An 11,942-nucleotide genomic window follows, 5' to 3' on the forward strand; every position below is an offset into this window, starting at 1 on the left:
TTAGAGAGTCAGCATATTGCCCCCCCCAACAATACCCGAATACAGTTCATCAGTCTGGAACCCACATTACATATCTGATATTAGCACAATTGAGAAAGTCCAGAAATATTTCACAAGAAGAGTTCTCCACTCCTCTACTCGTTGTAGAATACCTTATGCCACCAGACTTGAAATTCTAGAACTAGAAAACCTTGAATTACGCCGTCTTCGGTCTGATTTAAGCATGGTATACAAAATCATACATTGCAATGTCCTACCTGTCAGTGAATACTTCAGCTTCAACCATAACAACACAAGAGCACACAATAGATACAAACTCAATGTCAACTGCACCAAACTTGATTGCAGGAAATATGACTTCAGCAATAGAGTGGTCAATGTCTGGAATACTCTACCCGACTCTGTAGTTTCTTCCCCAAACCCCAAAAACTTTAACCTTAGACTGTCTACTATTGACCTCACCCCTTTCCTAAGAGGTCTGTAGGGGGCGTGCATAAGCGCACCAACGTGCCTACCGTCCCTGTCCTATTGTTTCTCTTATTCTTCTTTTATTTTTCTTATATGTACCCATTTCATGTATTCACAACTATGTATACACTTATACTTATTATCTTGTAAACAATTGGCAAATCAAATAAATAAATAAATAAATAAATAAATAAATAAATAAATAAATAAATAAATAAATAAATAAATAAATAAATCTGGATCCTCATTTTACCGACCTTGGAAAGACAGAAGGCTGAGTGAACTTTGAGCCTGTCAGAATTGAACTGCTGGCAGCCAGCAGAATTAGCCTGCAATACTGTGCCACTAGGAAGGAGAATGAGGAAGGAAGGAAGGAAGGAAGGAAGGAAGGAAGGAAGGAAGGAAGGAAGGAAGGAAGGAAGGAAGGAAGGAATAGCACTTATATATACCGCTTCCCAGTGTTTACAGTCCTCTCTAAACAGTTTACAGAGTCAGCCAACAATCTGGGTCCGCATTTTACCCACCTCGGAGGGATGGAAGGCTGAGTTAACCTTGAACCAGTGAGAATCAAACTCCTGGCAGATGGCAGAATGACCCTGCAATACTGCATTCTAACCACTGTGCCACCTTTATACGCAGCCATTGGTATAAATAGGCCAGGAAAATTTACTTTTTAAGCCTACAACCAAACTAAGCCCTCAAGTTGGTTTGTTTCAACTTGCGTTAGATATTGGGTTTCATGGATGGCCATTTGATTCATTTATGACCTAGTTCTGTTGTGATAGCTCAGAAAACAGGTTAATTCAGGAACCAGGTTAAGCAAGCTACGACAGCCTTAGGGTTAGAATAATAGAATAACAACAGAATGACAGAGTTGGAAGGGATCTTGAAGGTCTTCTAATCCACCCTCTCCCTGCTCAAGCAGGAAACTCTATACCACAGGGGTCTCCAACCTTAGCAACTTTAAGCCTGGAGGACTTCAACTCCCAGAATTCCCCAGCCAGCAAAACTGTTATCCAATCTCTTCTTAAAACCCTCCAGTGTTTGAGCATCCACAACTTCTGGAGGCAAGAGTAGTTGAACAACTTTATAACAGGGTTGTGGGTACAGGCATATCTTTAATTCCCAACGAGTTTCACAGTTTAGTCTGACAGCATCACGTTCTAAATACCAGCAGTATTTTATTTTCAGCCTTAGGTATGCAGGGGGAAAAAGATGCTATAAAGGTTTCTTTATGTGGGGAAAAAAAAAAAAAACTTGGTCCCAGAAAGAAACTTTCAACCAATTTGGACCTACAAAGGTTTCATTGTATAGCAAGATTTGCTCACATCTGAGGAGAGATTCCTGATTCCTGAATTTGGCTGCAGAAAACACCCTTAAATTAAGGAAGAGATATTTTCTCCATTATTCAGCCACATTAACTTGTTTTAGGTTCTTTTTTTAAAATAGACTTTTTAACGGGAGAAATACCTTGACTTATATTTGCACTCCAAGTAGAGGACTAAACTAAATTGTGGATGAAGCTGAAAATACAGAACAGAAGACATTTTGTACCTTGTGAAACTTAATCCTTCCACCTGAAGCATTCTTTTTCCCCAAGCCTTTTTTTAAAAAATCCATATTTTTTCTTTACTAAAAAAGGAAAAAGGGAATTGAAAATATTTTATCCACGATGTGGCTGCTTGGTAATAGGGTTTGTGACTTAAAACGTTCTATTATCTGATCCTGATGTGATCTGGAAGCCCAGCTCAGTAAAACTAATCCAGTTTTTACTGTCAGTTATGAAATTGGATTAGAAAAACAGCTCTGTTTATACGTCCCTGCATGAAAAGTACATGGGGATGACAAAAATTAATTGCACATCAATGGAACTTTCCTTTGGTGTACTAAAAAAGTCCCAACATTATTTAAAAAATAATAATTCTCAGCTATTTTCTGCAAGTAGCTGGAAACCAACTTTTAGGATGATATTTCTTGCCTTATTTTGGTTGAAGTTGTCACCAGAAAATGGATCTTGAGTAAATCATTAGATGTCCCCAGGGCTGATTAGTTGTGTAACTAATTTTATGAGGGTTTCTTAGTGTTCTGCAAGCTTGGTTGTTGAAGTTTCATTACCAAACTAGATAATGTCATCAATTAATGCACTGATGATGTTACCTAGTTTGGTATTAAAACATCTTCAGGAAAACAACAAAGATCAGAGAGCACCAAGGACCCCTCATTTCAACCCTAAGCTACAAATATTCTCTTTATCAGATCTAATTTTATTTCTGTAAATCTGCCTGAAGTCACCATGAGTGAATTGGGTGACCATATAATTTTTATTAATGAATAAAAATAAAATAGGTGTTATAGGTTTATGGAACTTTAGACACACACACACACACACACACACATGAATAAAAGGAGTAGAGGTGACATGATAGCAATGTTCCAATATCTAAGGGGTTGCCACGAAGAAGAGGGGGGGTCAACCTATTCTCTAAAGAATCTGAAGGCAGAACAAGAAGTAATGGATGGAAACTAATCAAGGAGAGAATCAATCTAGAACTAAGGAGAAACTTCCTAACAGAACAATTAATCAGTGAACAGCTTGTCTCTGGAAGTTGTGGATCCTTCAACACTGGAGGCTTTTAAGAAGAGATTGGACAACCATTTGTCTGAAATGTTATAAGGTTTCCTACTTGATCAGGGGGTTGGACTAGAAGACCTCCAAGGTCCCTTCCAACTCTGTTATTCTGTTATATACAGCAAGACAGCATCCTCATTCATTATTTTATATTGGAACCTGAAGTATAACAATCTATTTAGCCCCCAGTGCTATAGGATTGAAGTTCTGGCCTTCCAAAAGGCAAAGAGACTCTTACCTGAGCAGAAGCGATGGCTAAAAGTTGAGATAAAAATATTCCAAGGAAAAATAAGCCAGCCATAGTTGTCTCTGTTTAATTCCTTCAAGTCCTAAGGCACACGAGTAGCTTTCTTCTTTCTTCCAACTTTAATTAACTCCTTCCCTGCTGATCCAACCCACCTTTTACTTCAGAACAAACCCACCTTCCTTCTAGATTTTTCAGAAGGACAAGGGAAGACAGATAGATGAACCAGGACCAACATTCAGTGAGAGGGGGGGAAAAACAAACAAACCAGGTTCTCCAGAAAGGTGGGGGAGAAAGGAGGAGGAGCAGAAGGGCCAGTCCAACTGTAAAGTTGGACATGAGGCATCGCATTCATAGCTCAAAATTTCTTAGAGCCTGCTGTGTGCCTTCAGCTACAGAGCGGCAGGAAAAGAGGCCCATTGTACACCCAAAAAGGGCTTGGTTGAGCTAATGTATCTCCTCTGTTTGCTCAAGAGAATCTATTTCCCCTTGCAAAATGTCCTGACCTTCTTTTAGGATTTTTGGGGGACAAATATTAAGCTACTGTCTGGAGTATCTCCTGAACACAGCAGCCCATCAGAGCAGTTAATGGTGGCCATAAATATCCATGGATATTCTCTAGTCCCATGTTGGCGAACCTATGGTACGCAGAGCCATTCCCCCCCGGCACGCAAGAGGTCGCCCGGAAGGGCCCTACTGCATAGGTGCATGCGCGCTCCCACCCAACAGCTGATTGTCGGGAACCCGGTGTGCATGCACAGGGGTGGAGGGGGTGCCTGAGAGATGCGTACGAATGCACAGAGATGCATGGTGTGCGAGGGGGGATTGTGTGCACATGCACAGAGATGCGCAGTGCATAAGGGGGTTGCGCACGCATGTGCACGGGGCATGGGGGGCCCCCGCAGCACGCATTGCCTTCTGGGTGCTGGCATGCGAGCGCGCACAATTATTGGCACGGGAGCTGAAAAAGGTTAGCCACCACTGCTTGTAGTCTGGAGTTTTGCAGGATGAGGCATAAATTGTCCAAATTGCTAGCAAAAGATAGTGGATATATCTCTTGGGGCGGCTGTTTGTGTGTGAGGATGACAATTTTTTGACAAATGGGATTCAGCACTCAACAGATTCTGCAAAAACCCAATGACCTTGTGGCTCCCTCCCACCCACCCCGTTTCATGCAAGTATGAGGGTGTGGTGGAAAGTGTGGTGCGATAGCCTAGAAGTAGAGCTCTCGCCTTATAATCAGGAGTCTGTGAGTTCGATCCTAGGTAGAGGCAGATACGTCTCTCTCTGGGAACACTGAGAATATATCTGCTGAACAAAGCTCCACACTGGCAACAGGAAGGGCACCCGGCCATTTAAACACTCTGCTAGCTCCATTCAGTTGCCCAGATTCCACCCCACTAGGGATTATTGGGTCGTTAAATGATGATGATGATTAGGGTGTGGTGGAAGCTCAAAGGAGTTTGTCAACTCAAAAGCTGACCGTCCAGATTCAAGACTTGGGTGCTGAGCAACAGTGTGAGCTCCTGTTCCTTACTCCTTTTCATGCAAACAGTTCAGAAACATCCAAATGCAAGTAGATAAATAGATACTGCTTTGGTGGGAAGGTAACAGCATTCCATGCTCCTTGGTTCATTGCCATGGTGGTCACATAATCATGGAAATGTCTTTGGACAATGCTGGCTCCCTTGGCTAAGAAACAGAGATGAAGACCACCCCCTACAGTCAGATCTGACTGGATAGGGGAAACCTTTACTTTTACGTCTGGTGGAATCTCCAGTTAGACTGGAAGGAGGTGTCAAAAGAGAGACAAGCTTAGAATCCTTGCATTGCAGAAAGCGGCAAAGGCCTCCCCTCCCCTCGAATCCTTATCTTGCTATTCCCAAGGGAATGCAGTCAGTCTGGTGAGATTCTTGTAAAATAGTCGAGCAATAAAACTACTGTTGAGACTTTCCAGGAGTGGTTCTGGTTGCTTACTCATGACAGTCAGCCAGTTCTTCCATCTTTGCTGAATGACTGCTAAAGGCAGGAAAGTTGGAGGCTGCATGAACCTCTTTGGGGTTGCTATACCAAACACAGCAACAGAGAAGGAGAAGATATCTCCTAAGGTGGCATTGTTTAATGATGGGACCTTGCCAGATGTTATTGGATGGGTGAAAACAACTGGAAAAAAGACAATCCTGTAAACACCCAGGTCTTGCACCATGAGAGGTTTTATAGATGACCACTGGACTTGTGCTCAGAAGTCTACTGGTAACCCTATCTTGCAAAGTTGCAGTGTTGGTGGGTGTACTGAAGTGTGCTTGTAAGTAACACATTCTGGATCAAGGGCAGCCCCATCTAAAATGCATTACAGTAATCCAGCTGTGATTAGGACTGCGAGAAGGGCTTCCACATCCAGAAATGGAAGCAAAGTCACAGCTGCCACTTGCTCTTCCAACAGGAGCCGCGGATTCAGAAGGACCACTAAATTGTGCTCTTGTTGTCTAATGAAATATCATCCTAACTAAATGTGAAGGAAACAGAGGATCTAGTTTCTATAGATCTAGATTCCTATGGCATGGCTGACTGGGGGATTCTGGGAGTTGAAGTCCATATATTTTCATATTTTCAGGCAGCCACGGTGGTGCAGTGGTTATAATGCAGTACTGCAGGCTACTTCTGCTGACTGCCGGCTGCCTGCAATTTGGCAGTCCAAATCTCACCAGGCTCAAGGTTGACTCAGCCTTCCATCCTTCTGAGGTGGGTAAAATGAGGACCCAGATTGTTGGGGGAACCGCTTAGAGAGGTCTGTAAAGCACTGGGAAGCAGTATATAAGTCTAAATGCTATTGCTACAGTATATATTTTAAAGTAGCCAAGGTTGACAAATACTGCTACAGCTATTCAGCCCTACATGCTTTCTTTCACACCCCTACAGTGTTGGTTGAGTTTCTTTGTTCATACAATTAACAACCTACACTGCTCAAAAAAAATAAAGGGAACACTTAAACAACACAATGTAACTCCAAGTCAATCACACTTCTGTGAAATTAAACTGTCCACTTAGGGAGCAACACTGATTGACAATCAATTTCACACGCTGTTGTGCAAATGGAATAGACAACAGGTGGAAAGCATAGGCAGTTAGCAAGACATCCCCAATAAAGGAATGGTTCTGCAGGTGATGACCACAGACCACTTCTCAGTTCCTATGCTTTCTGGCTGATGGTTTGGTCACTTTTGAATGCTGGCGGTGCCTTCACTCTAGTGGTAGCATGAGACGGAGTCTACAACCCACACAAGTGGCTCAGGTAGTGCAGCTCATCCAGGATGGCACATCAATGTGAGCTGTGGCAAGGTTTGCTGTGTCTGTCAGTGTAGTGTCCAGAGCATGGAGGCACTACCAGGAGACAGGCCAGTACATCAGGAGACGTGGAGGAGGCCGTAGGAGGGCAACAACCCAGCATCAGGATCACTGCCTCCACCTTTGTGCAAGGAGGGACAGGAGGAGCACTGCCAGAGCCCTGCAAAATGACCTCCAGTGGGCCACAAATGTGCATGTGGCTGTTCAAACGGTCAGAAACAGACTCCATGAGGGTGGTATGAGGGCCCGACGTCCACAGGTGGGGGTTGTGCTTACAGCCCAACACCGTGCAGGATGTTTGGCATTTGCCAGAGAACACCAAGATTGGCACATTCGCCACTGGCGCCCTGTGCTCTTCACAGATGAAAGCAGGTTCACACTGAGCACATGTGACAGACGTGACAGGGTCTGGAGACGCCATGGAGAACGTTGAAGTGACCATTTAAAGTTACAATAGCACTGAAAAAAGTGACTTAAGATCAGTTCCAACACTTAAGGAGCATCACTAATTCTTGGAGGGGGTGGGGTCATGAGATTGTGATTCAATGGTTCACAACCAGCATATATTTACAGGGGTTGTAACAACCCAGGACCTGTATTCATTGTCGGCAACCTTCCTAGCCAGCTTCCAACCAGCAAAGCCAATGGGGGAAGCCAGATTCACTTAGTGATTCGCTTAATGACCACAGCAAAAAAAAAAAAAGGTGATAAAATGAGGTGCAGTCACATGATGACTTACATAACGACCTCATGGCTTAGTGACAGGTCCGGTTCCAATTATGGTCACAAGTTGAGGACTACTAATAAATAACTAGCTTACACCAATGTCTTGCTTCTGTATAACCTTACGGTTTTGGCATAACTTTTTGTTGTAGCTGATTTTACTTTCTAGTTAGCAACCACCGGGGCTACCAGTTAAGATTCACAGACCTTATGACCAATGCCTCTATGGCAGTGATGGTGAACCTTTTCGGCACCGAGTGCCCAAACTGTAACGCGTGTGAATGCGTGCATGCTGGAGTGCGGAAAACTGAAGACCAGCTGACTGGTGCATGCATGCCTGTTTTTTGGCTGTTTCGGGCCATTTTTGGGACCATTTTCAGGCTGCTTTTGGCCTGAAAACAGCCCCAAAATGGCCTGTTTTTGGACTGTTTGGGGCACTGCTTTTGGCCATTTTTAGTCCATTTTCTGGGTCATTTTCCAGCCCGAAAACAGCCCAAAAAACAACCTGAAAAAGGCCTGATTTTTTTGGACCATTTTCTGATGCCTGTGAAGACCAGCTGGCTGGTGGACCAGAAACCAGAGCAGCTGGCGATGGCGTACATGCCCACTTAGAGGGCTCTGCATGCCACCTCTGCCATAGGTTCACCATCACGGTTCTATGGTCTTGGGGAAAAGGCTCAAAGCTTGAGCCCTTTTAGGCTGCAGGATGATGCCCAATTTAATGTCATTTCTTCCAATTGCCTTCTCAGCTCCATCTGGGTTATAATGAACAAAATTTGCTCTTCCCTTTTTACAACTCTGCAATCCCTTTATCCAGGGTATAGTCAGAACGACTGGATAGAGCTGAATATTTACTGTCTGGATGCCCTTCCTGACACCACACAGAGTTCACAGCATCTGCTACTACCTAGGTTTGAACTCTAAACCTACCTGGTGGGAGGCGAGCGTCTTCATCACTAGACCACCACACCGCCATTCTACTTCTGGTTTCTATCAGGAAGAGCTTTATAGTTCCTGCTGCCTTAAGAAAGTTCAAAACATTCTCAAAGATCCATCTCATCCTGGGCACCCTTTTTTTTTGAACTATTACCATCTGGCAGACGGTACAGAATAATAAAAACAAGGACAAACAGGCTGAAAAACAGCTTCTATCCCAGGGCAGTAGCTCTGTTGAATTCTGAATTCTGCTGTATTGGTGCAGTGTTGCGGGTTTTCGGTTCAATGTGTGGAGGGTGAAGGATGTGTGTTTGTGTTTATTTTCATGGTCATGATGTGCACTGAAGATGGTGTTTGATTTCGTTGTACGAGGTGCAATGACAATAAACTAAACTATCATGATGCATATTAACTTATAGTAATTTTCTCATTTCGTGTTACTTTCCGGAAAGCTTTTATGCTAACTTGCATCTTTAGAAAAAAATGCCTGGGCTTCTTCTAAAGTATTAACAGTGATCCAGGTGGGAAAGTAAACCTTCTTGGTGCTTTGGGTCAACGTGTCCCGTTCTTCTAAATCACAGGTTGATTTTTCCTTTATATGTACCAGGTTAATCATAAGCTCAGATGGCAAAGTCAAGGAAGCGAGAATTAAAATTCCAGAGATTTTAGCAATGCCAATCTTTGAGGTGGTGAAAAATACAGCAGCCCTAAACTTCCAGAACTTCTGTTACTTAAGCGATGCAGTTGTTAAGGGAATCACACCCAGTGTTACAAAACTTTTTGCGGTGAACAGCACCCAGCAGGACAGATACAGACTTCAGAGGATAATTAGGACTGCAGAAAAAATTATTACTACCCACCTGCCTTCAATCAAGGCCCTGTATTCTGCACGAGTCAAAAAGAGGGCTGTGAAAATATTTAGACCCCTCACATCCCGGACATAAACTGTTTCAACTCCTACCCTCAAAACGACGCTATAGAGCAGTGCACACCTAAACACAATTAGACACAAGGACAGTTTTTTCCCTGAACACCATCACTCTGCTAAACAAATAATTCCCTCAACACTGTTCAACTATTTACAAAGTCTGCAAAGTTTACTATCGCTATTAATCTTCTCATCGTTCCTTTCACCCATCTTCTCCCACTTATGACTGTATGACTGTAACCTTGTTGCTTCTATCCTTATGATTTATATTGACTGTTTCCTGGTATTTGATTGCTTATTGTACCCTATGACTATTATCGTTGGACCTTATGATTCTTGACTCTTGACGAATGTATCTTTTTTATATATATACTGAGAGCATTTGCACCAAGGCAAATTCCTTGTGTGTCCAATCACGCTTGGCCAATGAAGAATTCTATTCTATTAAGTGAATCACCATGGTCATTATGTGAATCACACAGTCCTTAAGCAAATCCTGCCTTCCCCATCGACTTTGCTTGTTGGAAGCTGCCTTGAGGTTGCAGGTAGCAATCCTGGTTACCCTGGGATACTGCAATCATTGTTAAATGGTTGCCAAGTGCAAGAATTGTGATCACATGACTATGGGAATGTTACAATGGCTTTAAGTGTGAGGAATGGTCGTAAGTCTTTTTTTTTTTTTTTTGCACCATTGCAACTTCGAAGGGTCAATAAATGAATGGTTGGAAGCCAAGGACGCCAACCTATATGTGTTGGAAGGTAGATCCTTGGGTGATTTAAAGCTTTTCCAGTTTTAAGGGACAGAGGAATACCAATAGATTTGGTTTCCATCTCTTGATTAAATCTCCTTCATTCCTTTCCTACCCATCAGGAGTGAAAGACCAGATCCATTTGTAAAGGTTCAATTAAACTGATTTATTGCTAAAAGCCTATGCATAGGAATCTTCTCAACTAACAGCCGGTACCTGCTTAGAGTATCTAATGACGCTCCTAAAGCTAATGCAATCCTAAGCTGCATTAACAGAGGGATACAATCGAGATCAAATGAGGTACTAATACCACTCTATAAAGCCTTAGTAAGACCACACCTAGAGTACTCCATTCAGTTTTGGTCACCATACGATAAAAAGATGTTGAGACTCTAGAAAAAGGACAGAAAAGAGCAACTAGGATGATTAGGGCAGGAATCATTACAGGAACTGGGCTTGGCTAGTCTAGGGAAGAGAAGGACCAGGGGAGACAGGATAGCAGTCTTCCAGTATTTGAGGGGCTGCCACAGAGAGGAAGGAGGTCAAACTATTTTCTAAAGCTCCTGAAGGCCAGACAAGGAATAATGGATGGAAACTGAACAAGGAGAGATTTAACCTGGAAATAAGGAGAAACTTTCTGACAGTGAGAACAATCAACCAATGGAACAGAAGTTGTCCTCGGAAGTTGTGGGAGCGCCATCACTTGAGACTTTCAAAGAGATTAGACTGCCATTTGTCAGAAATGGTCTCACACTTGGGGGGGGGGAGGTTGGACTAAATGACCTATAAGGTCCCTTCCAACTCTGATTATCTGTTATCTGTTACTCAAAGGGGGTTGGACTTCATTCTCTTGTGGCTATGTAAGGATTCTAGGCTGAGTCCCATTTTCACTCCACCTCCAGGTTCTAGCGTTCTTTTTCACTACATCACACCATTCTCATAGGAACTCCATAAAAATTTAATAGGAGGCTATCAATATAACAAGAGAAGAAACAAATTAAGTTCAGTTTTAGTCAGTAGTTATGAGCTTCTTGTCTATTTTCAGAAGTTTATGTCCCCAATCAAAAAGCACCACTGGGAATAATTAGATACAAGTATAGTATTCCTCAATTTACTTTTCATTTAGTGACTGTTTGAAGTTACAAAATCTTTGAAGAAGTGACTTATGACCCATTTTTACACATATGACCGTTGCAGCATCCACATGGTCATATGATCAAAATTCAGACATTTGGCAACTGACTCATATTTATGACGGTTGTAGTGTCCCAGGGTCACGTGATCCCCTTTTGCGACCTTCTGACAAGCAAAGGCAATGGGGAAGCCAGATTCACTTAACAACCGTGTTATTAACTTAATAACTGCTGTGATTCACTTAACAACAATGGCAAGAAAGGTTGCAAAATGAGGCAACATTCACAACAACTGTCCTGCTTAGTAACATAAGTTTTGGACTCAATTGTGCTTGCAATTCACCTGTATGTTATTTTCCTTCCTCGATGCTCTGTGTCCCTATTCCAGAGTGGTGACACATAGAACTGTTGTGGTCTGCCGGTAGCCTGCAGAAACAGCAGCAGAGTTGGACAGTAGGGAGGAACATGGGCCAGTCTGAGAGTCTGGGGAGGACTCTGGTGAGGGTCCTGCATCCGACACAGAGATGGGGCCAAGGCCATCTGGGACTTATGGAGCCTCCAGAATCTGACAGCAGCGAGGCAGAGGAACAAGGGGAGCCTGTTCCCAGTGCGTGCGTGCGCAGAGCTGCCAGAAGGCAAGAACAGTTAAGACAAAAGGGGCGATTCAGGAGTAAGGCTTGGAGGTGATTGGCCCTCCCATAGGACATAAAGGAGGAGCAACGGGACATGAGCCTTTGCAGGAAGCAACTTTGTTCGTACTGGTCAGTTTGAAACCTGAAGCTTTGTG

The 11,942-nt window shown here is 43.1% G+C and overlaps 1 protein-coding gene across 1 annotated transcript in view; it reads right to left on the reverse strand.

Annotated features, from left to right (window-relative positions):
* COL9A3 (collagen type IX alpha 3 chain) overlaps positions 1 to 3,588 on the reverse strand; it is a 64,010-nt gene extending 60,422 nt beyond the window's left edge. Inside the window, exon 1 of the mRNA XM_087959190.1 lies at positions 3,336 to 3,588. Within this exon, the coding sequence (XP_087815316.1) occupies positions 3,336 to 3,398 (63 nt within the window). The 5' untranslated portion in view covers positions 3,399 to 3,588. The remainder of the gene's footprint in view (positions 1 to 3,335) is intronic.
* Between the last annotated feature and the right edge of the window lie 8,354 nt (positions 3,589 to 11,942).

Source organism: Notechis scutatus, chromosome 3, assembly GCF_049901735.1.
Source record: "Notechis scutatus isolate UNSWTSFEM ecotype Mainland chromosome 3, rNotScu1.2, whole genome shotgun sequence".
NCBI classification, from domain to species: domain Eukaryota; kingdom Metazoa; phylum Chordata; class Lepidosauria; order Squamata; family Elapidae; genus Notechis; species Notechis scutatus.